Here is a 15,878-nt window from a genome sequence, read left to right on the forward strand (position 1 = left end):
CTCAAAGATCTAGAAAAAGAACAACAAAAAAACCCCAAAACCAGTAGAAGAAAAGAAATAATAAAAACCAAAGCAGAAATAAATGAAATTGAAACTAAAAAAACAATCCAAAAGATCAATGAAACCAAGAGCTGGTTCTTTGAAAAAATCAATAAAATAGACAAACCCCTAGCCAGGCTCACAAAGGAAAAAAGGGAGAAAGCACAAATGAACAGGATCATCAATGAAAGAGGAGAAATCACAACGGACACAGCAGAAATCAAAAGAATAATCAGTAACTACTATGAACAGTTATATGGAAACAAGTTTAACAATCTAGAGGAGATGGACAAATTCCTACAACTCTACAATCACCCAAAGCTAGATAAAGAAGAAATAGAACACCTAAACAGACCAATTACAATTAGCGAAATTGAAATGGTAATCAAAAACCTCCCCAAAAACAAAAGCCCAGGACCTGATGGATTTACAAATGAATTCTACCAAACATTCAGAGACGAATTAGTGCCTATCCTTCACAAACTCTTCCAAAAAATTGAGAAGGAAGGGACAATACCAAACACGTTCTATGAAGGCAACATTACACTAATACCAAAACCGAACAAGGACAACACAAAAAAGGAAAACTACAGGCCAATCTCCCTAATGAACACTGATGCAAAAATCCTCAATAAAATTTTAGCTATCAGAATCCAACAATGTATCCATAAGATAATTCACCACGACCAAGTTGGATTCATTCCAGGGGCACAAGGATGGTTTAACATCCGAAAATCAATCAACGTTATCCAACACATCAACAAAAAGAAATATAAAAACCATATGATAATATCAATAGATGCTGAGAAAGCTTTCGACAAAGTGCAACACCCATTCATGATAAAAGCCCTTGAAATTCTTGGGATACAAGGAACATACCTCAACATCATAAAGGCCATCTATGACAAGCCAACAGCCAGTATCATTCTCAATGGTGAAAAGCTGAAAGCAATTCCATTAAGATCTGGAACAAGACAAGGATGTCCACTCTCACCATTGCTTTTCAATATAATACTGGAAGTCCTAGCCAGGGCAATAAGACAAGAGAAAGACATCCAAGGAATCCAAATAGGAAAAGAAGAAGTCAAACTATCACTATTTGCAGACGATATGATATTATACATAGAGAACCCCAAAAACTCCACAGAAAAGCTAATTCAACTCATCAATCAGTTCAGTAAAGTGGCAGGATACAAAATCAACACGCAAAAGTCAGTAGCCTTCCTATACACAAACAATAAATCTGAAGAAGAAGAAATCAAAAAGACCATCCCTTTTGTTATTGAAACAAAAAAAATCAAATATTTGGGAATAAATCTAACAAAAGAGGTAAAGGACCTATACAAAGAAAACTATAAAACACTGTTAAAAGAAATAGAAGAAGACACAAAGAAATGGAGAGACATCCCCTGCTCATGGATTGGAAGAATAAACATTATTAAAATGGCCATCCTTCCAAAAGCAATATACAGATTCAATGCTATTCCAATCAAAATTTCAATGTCATTCTTCAAAGAAATAGAACAATTATTGATGAAATTCATATGGAATCACAAAAAACCCCGAATAGCCAAAGCTCTCCTGAAAAAAAAAGAAGGGAATGGAGGCATCAGACTCCCAGACTTCAAACTATACTACAAAGCCATAATCATCAAAACTGCATGGTATTGGAACAAGAACAGACATACAGACCAATGGAATCGAATAGAAAATCCAGAAATAAACCCACAGATTTATGGTCAACTAATCTTTGACAAAGGAGCAAAGAATATGCATTGGAGCAAAGAAAGTTTGTTCAATAAATGGTGCTGGGAAAACTGGGTCGCTACATGCAAAAGAATGAAGCTTGACCACCACCTCACACCATACACAAAAATCAACTCAAAATGGATTAAAGAACTAGACATAAGACCTGAAACCATAAAATATATAGAAGGAAATATAGGCGAAACACTACGTGATTTGCACATCAGAGACATCTTTACAGACACATCACCCAAAGCAGTGATAGTGAAGGCAAAGATAAACAGCTGGGACTACATCAAATTAAAGAGCTTTTGCACAGCAAAAGAGACAATAACAAAAACAAAGAGAAACCCCACCAACTGGGAGAACATCTTTGCACCCAACACTAATGATAAAGGACTGATCACAAAAATCTGCAAAGAGCTGATGAGACTCAACAACAACAAAGAAAATAATCCAGTCAAAAAATGGGCAGAAGAGCTTAAAAGAAACTTCTCTGAAGAGGAAATGCAAATGGCCAACAGGCATATGAAAAAATGTTCAACATCACTTGTCATCAGGGAAATGCAAATCAAAACTACCATGAGATACCATCTTACACCAGTGAGAATGGCACATATTAAAAAAACTAGCAACAACAAATGTTGGCGAGGGTGTGGAGAAAAAGGAACTCTTCTGCACTGTTGGTGGGAGTGCAAACTGGTCCAACCACTGTGGAAAGCTGTGTGGAGATTTCTGGACCTACTAAACATAGAGCTTCCATATGATCCAGCAATTCCACTCCTAGGTATTTACCCAAAGGACACAGAAACATCAATTCCAAAGAACACCTGCACCCCTATGTTTATAGCAGCACTGTTTACAATAGCTAAGCTTTGGAAACAGCCCAAATGCCCAAAAATAGATGACTGGATCAAGAAGATGTGGTACATATATACCATGGAATATTACTCAGCATTCAAAAAAGATAAACACATGCAATTTGCAGCAACATGGATGGCGCTGGAAGGGATCATGCTCAGCGAAATAAGCCAAAAAGAAAAAGAAAAATACCGGATGGTCTCACTCATAGCAGGAATCTAGAAAACTTAAATAAGGGACCAGGAAAATGAATAACTATAAGATAGTGAAAATCAAAATCAACAAAAAACTATGAACCAGAGACACTTTTAGGGGGGCGGGAGGGGAGGGATTGGGGTCAGAATGGGGGGGCTGCAATTGTATGGGGAATATAACAATAAAATTTATTTAAAAAAAAAAAAAAAAAAAAAAAAAAAAAAAAGTGAAAAATGATGTAAAAAATTAAAAAAATAAAATTATTAATTGCAAATAAAAAATAATAACCTGCCTTTCTCATAGATTTTTTTTTTTTAAGATTTTTATTTATCCAAGAACTGGGGTATAGGCCAGAGTCGTGGGAGTGTGAGAGGATTCACCAGAGACAGAGCTGGGAGCAGAACAGGCAGAAAGACTGAAAGCACTGAGGGGAGCAGCAGGCGAGACAGGAGAGGTCTGCTGTGCCCTGTGGGTATCTCCCTGGCCGGCTTGGAATCGAACCCACGCTGCAAAGGCTGCAGATAACTTCACAGAGCTGAGCTCAACCTACTGCTCCACCTGGGAGGCCCTGCCTCATAGATCTTTCTCTGAGTTATAATCTTGTTCTTTCATTTGGAACATATCTTCTGTTTCTTCATTTTCTTTTGCTCCCTGTGTTGTTGTCCTTTTGCTGGTCCAATCAGAATATTTGTGTGGCTTCTGGCATTTGAGGGTGTGTCAAGAACTGTCAATCTCACAAAGGGGAAGATTTCAATCAGAGCCTAGATTTATGATGATTGGAATTCAGAATCTCAGGCAGCAGATTTTTAAAATATACAAATACACCTCTTTCAGAGGAAGACAGGTAAATGGGTGTTTCTGTCTTTTTCTCAGTGTTGAACCATGGAGTGACAGCCAATTAAGAACTGTTTGTTTCTTTACTACTATCCCCTGAACTCGTGGCCACCCTTGGGTGGTAGCTGAAAAATTTGGGGCATCAGATGAGAATACCTGTCCTCTCCCTGAGATACTGGGAAGCTGGATCAAGTCAGAAATGGGAATGCAGGGCCTCCCCGGTGGCACAGCAGGTTGAGTGCAGCGCTGTGAAGCTGTCTGCAGCCTCTGCAGTGCTGGCTCGATTCTAAGCCGGCCAGGGAGCTACCCACATGGCAAGGCAGATCTTTCCTGCCTCGCCTGCTGCTCCCCTCAGCAGTGCTTTCTGTCAGTCTGCCTGTTCTGCTTCCATCTCTGTCTCTGCTGAATCCTCTCACCCTCCTGAGACTCTGGCCTATACCCCCAGCTCTGGTATAAGTAAAAAAATAAATCTTAAAAAAAAAAAAGAAATGGGAATGCAGGCAGAGTATAAAGTGCTTTAATAGTTAACATTAATTTAATAGTTAAGTCAATATTCAATGTTTTCATTAATAAATTTTTTCATGTTCAATTTTACTTTATTGAGTACAGATACAACAAATATGAACACCTACAATTAACACACATGCTATTTGTTAATTTGAAGTACTTGTTGATTCTTAGAGGACAGAACCATGTATTTTCATCTTTGAAATCCAGGATCTTAACTCTGCAGGTGTATGAAAAATATTGTTACATGACAGTACCTCTGGGATCTGTTGAGTTTTTGGGAAGGGGGACAAAACTATCAGAAACAAAACCACACAGATGTGTCATAACTCACAGGTGGGGTCCCCTGATCACAAGGGTGAGGAGCATAGAACACTCAGGTATGTGACCAAAATGGAGTTTTTAGACATTTGACAGAATGCTTACTGTAAAAAGTTAACAAGAAGGTAGAAGCCCAAACTGGAGCCTTTTCCATGAGAGTTAGCCAATCAGCAAAAGAATTCTAAGATCACACTTTTGTTGCTAGTTGAAAAGTCTGTGTGAACTGGCCTGTGAGACTGGGAAATCCCCGTGTTCGACTCAGCCTCCACCGCACAGTCTTGGAACAGAGCTACTGAGTCTCCCCACTAGCAAAGGAGGAAGGGGAGGGACCAAAATTCTGTCTATTCCGAAGAGCCCTGAGTTAGGTAGGGCTAAAGCAAGGAGGGCACCTTCAATATCCCTCTCTGACCATTTTTCCTTGTCCCCAAACTCTATCCCAGGTTATTTGATGTTCCCTCTTTACACTGCCATCTCATGTAGGGAAACCCACCTCATTCTAGGTTACCCAGATCATGATACACCACTGCTGGTGGAAGCCCATGACTAATTTTCCAGTCAGGTGTTCTGTGACTGTGTCCCGAATCCAGAATGTCGGAGTCACAGTGCCTTTGCGTGCCACCAGTGAGCGCTTCTTGTTGCCACATCCTATTTCTTTTTGTACCTGGTAACTTCCTTATGGTCTGCTTTTATATTTTGTTCTCTGTTTTGAAAGGCGATCCTAAAATTCAGGGAAGAGAGAGGGGAAGAGAAGAGGGGAAGAGGAAGATACTTATTGTTCTTTTTATTTATGTTTGCCATCACTGTTCTAATTGCTCTATAACCATTTACTACTGCTCCTGGGGAAGAGGTATTTGTTAACAACTTTATTTAAAAAATGGATATTTCCTCTCTTTGATACTTGATGTTGTAGGTACAGTATAATCTGTAACCCTATGCCTCTGCTCCCTCATTAACCATATTCAGGGCCTAGAAAATGCTTCTCCTCATCTTTTGCTCTCTGTCCTTGAAATCAAAGGTGACTGTTTGAATGCTGGAGTGTTTGTGGATTGTGCCTTCTCTGATATAGAAGAACCTTCACGGTTCAGGGAGGATTTAAACAGTTGGAGAGCTTATAAGAGAAACACTAAATTCATTACCTTTTCTAATACTTTTACACAAAGAGCATGAATGAAATAGATTCTTACATAGTGAAGAGTCACTCACCAGCAGGGCTAGCTGTCTTTTTTCTTTTTTCTTTTTGCTTGTTTTCTTGGAATAATCTGTTATTCCAACAGTTACACATGACAGTTAAGGAACATTTTGCAATAGTAAACAAATCATACTGCTCCTAAGTTTATATACAAATCTCCAGATATAAAACACATTTTACAAAGAGAAGTGTCAGGCAAAAGAGATTCTGTCGTTTGCTGACATAAAGCACATTAGTGATTCTCTTCCCACCACAACTGAAGGTTCCTCAGTGTGTACACTTTCCCAACAATAACTTTCCTTTACCCTGAAGTACGATTCCCCTCTTTTTTTCCCTACCAAAAAAAAAATAGGTTTCAAATAAATAACACAAAGATGTGTACTCTACAATCACCGTTCCTTTTAGGTTCTTTAAACTCCAAGGCATTCAATTTTTAGATCTGGGATAACTGAGAGCAACATTTTACCTCAAAAGGTACAAATTGATGAAGACACAGTGCCAGGCATTAGATTGAGAACCTTCAGAAAAAGAGTCTGCCCAGAGACAGATGATGTGCTGCAGCGCCAGTGCTGATTGGTTCCTTCTCCGTGGCCTCTCCAATCCTGCTGTGCTGGAGGTTCCCAGGGTTTTAGTCGCTGAAGGGGTCCATCATAGCCACCAGCTGCGAGCTGTGCTGACTACCCATACTTGCCCCTTGGTTCCTAATCATGTCAGGGAAGACAGCTCTGAGGATCCCCGGCAGCCTGTGGGCAGCAGGCGTGGTGGTGATGCTGGTGGCGCTGAGCGCCCCAGGGACTGAGGGCAGACAGTCTCCAAGTAAGTGCAGGGTGCCTGCCCCCCAGAACAGACTCTGAGGGACCCTTGGGCTGAGTGTGGGGGGTTCTCTGATTTCAGAACACTTTTTCTTTTTAAAATCACGCATTTCCTCTCTTTGGGAAAGAGCTGTGTAAATTCTCATTTCTGCCTTTTAATGAGAGAGTGGGGGACACTCCCCAGCCCTTGGGCTCAAGCCTGCTGTCACACCATGAGGGAGACAAGCTGCTCTCCTGCCTGTGCAGGGCGAGGAGCATGGCTTATCAATGGTAGTGGTTTTTGAAGATAAGAATTTCTCCAGAGAAGACGTAGCAGGATTTGTTATTTGCTCCCCCACCCCCAGACCTGTCTGGACTAAATACTGTGGGGCTCTGGGGTAGGGAAATGCAGGGCTCTCTGACGTCTGGGTATTGGAGGAAGGGGACTCTGCATTCCCGAGTCTGTGCAAGTTCAGTGTCTGAGCGCAGCCGGCTGGGTGGCCACAGACAGGGCGGCTCAGCTTGCATTTTCACTGGTTTCGGTCAAATCGTGACGTGAGCGGGCTCGGGCAGGGGAGGAGGGCGCCCGGCCAGACACTGAGAATCTGCTCGCGAGGGTGAGGACGAGCACTTAACTCTAGACCTTCTCATCATTTCCCCTGAAGTCTCCTGCTTCTTGGACGCTTGTTTGTCCCGAGAGTCCCTGGAGCTCTGCGGAAAATGAGATTTCATGTGAGAATTTTCTGATTCCACTAAATACGGGGATCGACGTAAAACGAACCCGACCGCCACCTGTACTCAGTTGTCTGGCTCGGGTCTCTCACCCCCGGGCCTGGCCTCAGAGACACTGTCCTCCATCTTCCCCTCAGAGGGGGGCGCCCCGAGCAGCGCGGGCGGCGGGGTTGGGGGAGCGCCGCCTGCGGACCCGGGTTCAGAGCCCGCGGCAGGTTCCGAGCCAGCGGCCCCCACAGGGTTGGGAGGAGAGTCTGAGGGGAGCAGGTTTTCAGGGGTCTCTGCCAACAGCGCGGCCTGGGAAGGGCGGCGGCGGCGGCGGCGGCGGGGTTGGGGGCTGAGTCGGGCTGAGCCGCGGGTGTGGTTCCCGCAGAGAATTCCGTGTTCCAGGACAAGGCCCTGTGCTACTACACCGACGGGACGCGGCGGGTGCGGTTTGTGTTCAGCTACATCTACAACCGGGAGGAGTTCGCGCGCTTCGACAGCGACGTGGGGGAGCACATCACGGTTGCCGCGTGGGGGCGGCCGATCGTCGAGTACTGGAACACACAGAAGGACAGCCTGGAGCAGCTGCGGGCCGCGGTGGACACGGTGTGCAGACACAACTACGAGGTGGCCGCCCCCTTCACCTGGCAGCGAGCAGGTGAGCGCCGGGGCTCGCCCTCGCGGCCCACTCTCGGGGGAGGAGCTCGGCGCGGGGCGGGCGGGGAGCGCGGCCTCGGGGTCCCTGCCGGCACCCACAGCGCGCTGGAGGCCGGGGCTCCGGCGGGGAGGCGGGGCCCGGGCGGGGCGGCGGGAGGGGCGTCGCCACCGAAAGAGTTGGTGGCGGGGGCGGACAGGCTTGCGGGTGAGGCCCCACTTCTACAGCTCTTTCCTCTAGCTCCGCACACCCTCCCGGTGCCTCAGGCCTGTGTCCTCCACGTACTCACCTTTCACTAAGCGGTGCCCTGTGCCCCCACTGTCTTCCTCTCCCCACCCCTCCCAACTCCTGCCTGCCAGCCTGTCTGGGGAGCTCCCACTGCGTAATCCGCCTTTGGGGGTCAAGCTTCTGAGACCCTTGAAGGTTGGGGCCGGGGAGGGTTGCGGTTAGGGCAGCCTCCGACTGCACGGGGCACCTTGCTCACGTGGTCATGTATGAGCGACACCCTATAGTTTGACTTTTTGCTTTCAAATTATTATCCATTTCATTTCTGTTTTCTTAAATGTTTATCACTAGTCTTTGACGTCTTTGAGGAGAGGAGCTTGTATGCCCAATACCTGACACACTGCCTGGCACTTAGCATGAGCTCAAACCTTTGTGCATTTAAATGATTACAGGTACTCACTGCCCATCCACATAAGCTCAAGAGAAAACAGAAGGGTAAACAGAACCATAAAAACTGACTTTATTAAATTATTCTTTACTGTTTTGCTTAATGCTTTATTTTAAAAATATTTTTCTCTCTGTGTTGAGATTTACTTTTTTTAAAAAATTAATTTTCTTATATCATTGTTAATTTTATCATTATCATTGTATATCATTGTTTTGCTTAATGCTTTATTTTAAAAATATTTTTCTCTCTGTGTTGAGATTTACTTTTTTTAAAAATTAATTTTCTTATATCATTGTTAATTTTTGGACAGTATTTGATTTCTCCCCTTGACTGTAGTCCCAATAGTTCTCTCACCACCTCAGCACCCATGATCCATCACCATAGTCCCTGTGCTCTTTCCTCCCTTGTTTTGACCCCCTCCGTGATCCTCCCCTGCTGCCTGCCTCAGATCTAGTCAACCTGTATAAGTGAAACTATTCAATATTTGTCTTTTTCCTTCTGTCTTACTTTGCTTAGCATAATCCTTTGCAGTTCTGTCCATGTTGCTGCAAATGCTGTGAGTTTATCTTTTTTTTTTCTTTAATCACTGAGTAGTGTTCCATTGTGTGTGTATATATATATATATATATATATATATATATATATATATATATACCATGTAGTCTTGATTTTTGCTTAATGCTTTAAAGCAAACTCTTAGTGACTGGGCTTTTAGTAATTTAGAATTTGTGAATGCAAAATATGGGAAAAAGTAGTTGTAGAGTTTTTTCTTTTTCTTTTTTTTAAAGATTTATTTATTTATACAAGCACTGGGTACAGTCAGAAGCACGGGGCGGGTGAGAGAATTCACCAGAGCCAGAGGGGAGAGCAGAGCAGGCAGAAGGACCAAAGCACACTGCTAGGGGGAGCAGAGGGAGGCAGGAGAGTTATGTCGTGCCATGTGGGACCCTCCTCTGGTGGCCCGGGAGCAGCCGGGGGATCGAACTGGCGCTGCAGAGGCTGCGGGCAGCTCCACAACCCATCGCTCAACCGCTGCGCCACTGGGGAGGCCCAGAGTTTTTATTTCTTATTAAAGCTTAACAAGTGGCACATTAAGAAGAGCTGAAATTTTGGAGTAAATAAATTGATGCTGTGAAATCATTGAGTAAAAATTGTTTCAGGTTATCTTTGGTCTAAACCCTGCCTCCTCTCTCCCTGTCTCTCTTTCTCCTGGCATCATCATCCACTTCAGGGGCAGACATTTCAAAAGTTAATGTTAGTCGTTAATGAACACCTATTTCCAGACAATTACTTATGAAGCAGCTTCGAAGTTATGCCATTTAATTTCACGACTACCTTGAGTGTTAGGGATTAGCATCACCACTCTATATGTGCTGATATTGGTACATAATAAACATTTTAAGTAACTAGCTCACAGTTATTCGCCAGGTTCTAAAGCCTCCATCAAAGTACACGACAGTCATCATGTTCTTTAGTACATGTATATAGAATGGAATGGAATGGAAGCAAATGGAAGCAAAGCCTCCTTATGGCTAGTGATGATCAAAATCAACAATTAAGTCTATTACTGCTTATTTTCAATGTGGGTGTACAAAATGGTACTTTTCGGGCATTGAAATTTCACGATTAATCAATCTCTAATTACCCAATGTTACTTCTACATAGTCACATAAATTTTAGGTGACTTTACACTTTCTTGATGTCTCTTATCCACATTCTAAGAGCACTGAAAACTTCTGTTTTTACTATTCCTGTTCTTTTTAAATAAAAATTATTCTAACATTTTTTTCTCAAGAACTCAAGCTCTTTATTTTTACTCCTAATCTGTTTAAGTTGAACAAATTTTTGTAAGTCCATATATTTGGCCATGATGCCAGTGAGATCTCAGCAAGGAGAACCTGATGATGACTCACAAGTGTAATTTAATTGAGAGCCAGATAGCCTGCTGAGCTCAGCAGGATCCAGTTATACTTTTATGTTAACATTACATTTTTATTAATCCAGATTGTAAGAACCTCATAGTATTTTTTTATGGAGAATGTTCATGATAATAGTGTCTGAATTCAGAACTAGGAAGTTCTTCATTAACAGCAAGGGGATGGAGTAGGATAAGCAGCTAGTAATTAAATTCACTTGAATGTTAAAATAATATTAGGGGAAAAAGAGAAAAATGAGACAAGGTAATGTACCATCAAATAAATAAAATGATGTGAATTATTAATATAGTTTCACATGAAGGGAATATAGAAGGTGCAGTAATATGGCTATAGAAATAAAGGATCAGATATGTAAAGTAGGTAAGGAAAGGTGGGTTGTATTTGACCATGAGCAGCAATCTGAGATGATACAGGAACAGAGGCATGGGCAGACATTTATTTTTCTTCAAGATTCCCTTTTCCTTCAAACATTTTGAAATAACATTTTTTTTTTTTGTCTCTGTTACTAGATTGCAAGTTCTGTAAAGGCAGGGACCTTGGTCTGTTGGTTACTTCTAAATTTCCAATGCTTATGAAATTTATGTTTGTTGTCTGGATGAACAAATGAATCAACAAATGAATTGAATATAGGTGGCATTGATGTGGAGGTGGAAGTTTATGTATTTAATATAAATTTTTGTGAGGAGGGTCATCATAAAAGGACATCTAAGCTTAGGTTTGGTTAAAAGGTGAGATAGATGTTTTGTTAAATACCTATTTTAAGACATGCTCTTACTCTCAAATTTTATTTAGATTACAGGCTCAGGATTATAGAATATTGCGTGTTTGAGAAACATTGCTTTGTAGGAAGGATGAGATGGCCAGTGCATCCTACTTTGTTGGACATAGAATGTCTGTAATTCTTAATTCTCAGTCTGATATATTCCTGAGGCCATGATGAGTGTTGATGATCGCGTGGCCAGCAGGAGAGTTAGAGAGGCTGGATTTCTTCTACCAAGGAGAGTAGGACTAACAGAAAGCAGCGTCACTGTCCTAGTGTGAGTAATTAGGGCCACTCCTGAGGGTCACCTTCCTTAGGTGTGGGGGAAAGAAGTTCAGGTTTGTTATTTTTATTTTTTAAAATTTTATAAAATTTGGGCCTCCCCGGTGGCGCAGCGGTTGAGCGCTGGGTTACGAAGCTGCCCACGGCCTCTGCGGCGCTGGTTCGATCCCCAGCTGCTCCCCGGCCACCAGAGGAGGGTCCCACATGCACGCAGACCTCTTCTGCCGCCCGCTGCTCCCCTCAGCACTGTACTTCGGTCCTTCTGCCTGCTCTGCTCCCTGCTCTGGCTCTGGTGAATTCTCTCACCCTCCCGCGCTTCTGACTGTACCCAGTGCATGTATAAACCAAACAAACAAACAAATAAATAAAACATGCCTCTATTAAAAAAAATTATAAAATTTAAAAAATTTTAAAATTCCATAATATAGCTGTTTATAATTTTAAAGAGCTTAAGTGAGTGTTGAAATGTCTATCAATTAGTATCAATAGAGTAACTCCAGTAGAATGATTGTTATCTCTTAAGACTGACAAGTAAACTGATTAATGTGTTTATTTAAGCAAATAAAGTGGTCAAACTCAGATCCTAATCTAGGACTTGGAATCTAGGGATCCGAGAACTTTGAACCCAATGAAGGACTCTTCCCCTTGGGAAGACATCTTACTATGTCTTCTCTCTATTGCTCTCCTCAGTGAAACCTACAGTGACCATCTCCCTGTCCAGGACAGAGGCTCTAAACCACCACAACCTGCTCGTCTGCTCGGTGACAGATTTCTACCCCGGCCAGGTCAAAGTTCGGTGGTTCCGGAATGACCAGGAGGAGACAGCTGGTGTCGTGTCCACCCCCCTCATTAGGAATGGGGACTGGACCTTCCAGATGCTTGTGATGCTGGAAATGACCCCCCAGCGTGGAGATGTCTACACCTGCCATGTGGAACACCCCAGCCTCCAGAGCCCCATCATTGTGGACTGGAGTAAGGGGCGCTTTGTTTACTTTTTCCTTGGGTCCCACAAATCAAAAGGATTAGTTCATCCTTCTAATCCCTTATTCCTGATGTTAATACTGAGCTAGAAATCTAGAGACTAGATCACTTCTCTTTTGGTGGGGGTGTCAGAAGAATCCTAATCTCATTTTCTTTCCAGATACTAGAGGGATCACTCTAGTATCTAGGGATCACTACATATCATAACCCCAGAAACCAGCCCTGAGTGACTATTTTGGCTGGTGACTGGGATGATAGGGTTAAGGTGATGGATGTGTCCCTCCCCTTGCTCATCTACCCACTATATCCAAGGATTTATTGGCAGGTCCTTTCCCACCCTAGGGTTGGTCAGAAAGGAGGTCTATGTTCCCCTGTTATCCCTGCCTGCTGTACCTGGACTTCAGACTTCCTATTGGGACACCGTGGATGGGGGCAAAAGCTAACATTCAGGTTCTGATCCCCAGGGGCACAGTCTGACTCTGCCCAGAGCAAGATGCTGAGTGGCGTTGGGGGCTTCGTGCTGGGGCTGATCTTCCTCGGGCTGGGCCTTTTTATCCATCACAAGAACCAGAAAGGTAAGTTGAGGAACTTACCTCAAAGGTAACTCTGAGGAAGTTGGGAAGATGAGCTGGGCCTGACCCTTTGCTCAGGGAGGCTTCTGTCTTTAGTTGTAGTTCTTTCTTCTTGATGCTGAAAAGAAAGGGGCCTGGGCTGGTGATGGGAGGAGATGGAACTTAGGGGGAGACTTTGGAATAAGATTTTAGTGGCTGAAGGGTAGCCCGACCACAGATGTAACAGGGGTAGTATATTCTAGGGCTTTCTTACTGTTCAACCTTGTCTCACTGGTTCCTTTCTGAAAGTTTCCTCCTTTAAGAGAGTCTAGGCATTGGCTTCCTTTCTTTTACATGCCACTTTCATTTCTTTTGAGTGATTTACCTTCAGGCAGTTAAAGCCTTGTGGTTGATGAGTAGGGAGGAAATACATTTTTAAGTGGCTTATTTAATTTCCCTTTGGGGTGAGTGAGGGGCTGCCTGTGTAATGAGTAATGAGACTTTCCTCTCTATAAATTTCTTTTGTAGGACCTCATGGGCCTTCGCCAGCAGGTACTGTTTCTGCTCTGACTTAATTGGGGTGGGGGGAGTTTGGGAATGGGTGAAAGAAGATAGGGTGTGAGGTGAGTGTAACTGAGCACAAAGCTCTTGGCTTATAGCCTAATTCCTGCTACAGCATCAAGAGTTAGGGGAGAATTTGCCCAGTTTCTGAAGGATGCTCCTAAGGTTGCTCCTCAGAGCCAGGCAATGATGTTGGTAGCATCTTTCTGTGAAACTTGGAGTCAGAGCCACATCTTGGGTGTCAAGCCCACTATCATGAGCCCTATGTTGGTGGCTACTTGCTGTGTGAATTTATAGTGAATTTCCACTAGTGATGGAAAGAAGGTGAGTTATTACATTTACTAGAATGTTTGAAACCTTTGTCTCATGAAGGGGCTAACAGCTGCTTCCCCACCTCACGCACATCTACACAGGGCTGAAGTGCTCTGTCCTGTTTGGCTGATTTTTCCTCTATACAGATATTAGTGGCTGTGATGACAATAGACCTGAGCTCAGCTTTCTCTGATGCTGTGGTAGCCACAAGGGAAGGTGAGATGTATGTCCTGCTGGGTCCCCTGAGCTGATCTCTGTCTCTCTCCTACAGGGCTCTTGCACTGACTCCTGAGGATACTTTGATGGGGATTGATTTTTGCTCTTCTGTAATGCCTGCCTGTCCTTACCCAGAATTCTCAGACTCCTTTTAGTCTGTCCCTCTGAGATTAGAGTCCTACAGGACTCTGACTCAGTCACCATGTCACCTCCTATAACTCCTACCCCAAGTTATACAGCTATGATGTTGCTTTTAGCACTGACCCGGGAGCCTGTCTGTGTGCTGCCAGCAGCATCTCCTCAGTTGCAAGTTTTTCTGTTTCCAGTTCCCCTCCACAGGGAATACATTCAATCCATTAATGTGGCTATAGAGCTTTAAGATAATTAAACATAGTTATGTGTTATCTGTCTGCTGAGTATTTTTTTTATTAAGTTTATGCTAATCATAGATTTAAAAAATTGAGGCATAACTAACATACCTTTTAGGTTGCTGGGATACAACCCAGATGTAATCTGAGGCTGACCATACACAGAAGGTAAAGAGAGATTGAAGAAAAAGAGATATTTCCATATTGGTAGGTGGCATTTTTAATCACTAAGAGAACTTACACAGAGGCTTTTTCTTGGGATGCTGCAACACAAGAGAGTTTTCTACCCTTGTCCCACAAATATTAAAATTTTAATGAGGCTATATATGTATTTTTAAAGATTATTTATGCATACAAGAACTGGGGTACAGGCCAGAGGTGTGAGAGGATTCACCAGACAGAGTGGGGAGCAGAACAGGTAGATCTACTGAAATACACTGCTGAGGGCAGCAGTGGGCGAGACAGGAGAGGTCTGCTGTACCATGTGGGTCACCTCCCTGACCGGGGATCGAACTTGTGCTGCAGTAGTTGCGGATAGCTTCATACCTGCAAGCTTAACCCCTCGCCCCACCAGGGAGGCCCAGGGCTATACATGGGTTTAATCACATGCACTATCCAGATGGTCTTTTTTTTTTTTTTTAAAGATTTATTTTATTTTATTTTATTTATTTATTTATACAAGCACTGGGTACAGTCAGAAGTGCGGGAGGGTGAGAGAATTCACCAGAGCCAGAGCAGGGAGCAGAGCAGGCAGAAGGACTGAAGTACACTGCTGAGGGGAGCAGCGGGTGGCAGGAGAGGTCTGCGCGCCATGTGGGACCCTCCTCTGGTGGCCAGGGAGTGGCCGGGGAGCAGCCGGGGATCGAACTGGTGCTGCAGAGGCTGCGGGCAGCTTTGCAACCCAGCGTTCAACCGCTGCGCCACTGGGGAGGCCCTATCCAGATGGTCTTAGCAACAAATTTTATCTCCAGGATGTGTCTTTGGGCAGCTTCTGGCAGCAGGGAAGAAGGCAAGTGGAATGTACTTTCTCAGGTAGGTGGTTGTGGTGTGGAGACACCTAATTTCCTGCATCCAACTTCCAGGCCAACAGGCAATCACGTTATTTTGATTACCCTCCAAACATTCCATTCCTCATGGCCCTTATAATTTCACATATCCCTTTTCTGCAGTGTGCTTTGAACTATCAGCAGTGAGTTTTATTAGCTAATTTGGTAACTTTCTGGCTGTATTGGAGACAGATGCCACAGCAACAATATAGGCACCTGTAGGAAACACAGGTTAAAATAGTGATTCCCAAAATCTTTGACTTTTCCTACTCAGAGCCACAAGACCAAACCCTTGATTTATTAAGTCCTGTAGACTGGAGTCAGATCACACAGGGT

At 43.5% G+C, this 15,878-nt stretch overlaps 1 protein-coding gene across 1 annotated transcript in view; it reads left to right on the forward strand.

The window, feature by feature from the left end:
• LOC311187990 (uncharacterized protein) overlaps window positions 1-13,614 on the forward strand; it is a gene marked incomplete at both ends in the record, with an annotated part of 36,613 nt that extends 22,999 nt beyond the window's left edge. The window contains 5 exons of the mRNA XM_084259320.1: window positions 6,394-6,508; window positions 7,589-7,858; window positions 12,198-12,479; window positions 12,953-13,063; window positions 13,568-13,614. Coding sequence (XP_084115446.1) covers window positions 6,394-6,508; window positions 7,589-7,858; window positions 12,198-12,479; window positions 12,953-13,063; window positions 13,568-13,614 — 825 coding nt within the window. The remainder of the gene's footprint in view (window positions 1-6,393; window positions 6,509-7,588; window positions 7,859-12,197; window positions 12,480-12,952; window positions 13,064-13,567) is intronic.
• Window positions 13,615-15,878: the final 2,264 nt, after the last annotated feature.

This window comes from Talpa europaea, assembly GCF_964194135.1.
Source record: "Talpa europaea genome assembly, chromosome: 2".
Taxonomy (NCBI): domain Eukaryota; kingdom Metazoa; phylum Chordata; class Mammalia; order Eulipotyphla; family Talpidae; genus Talpa; species Talpa europaea.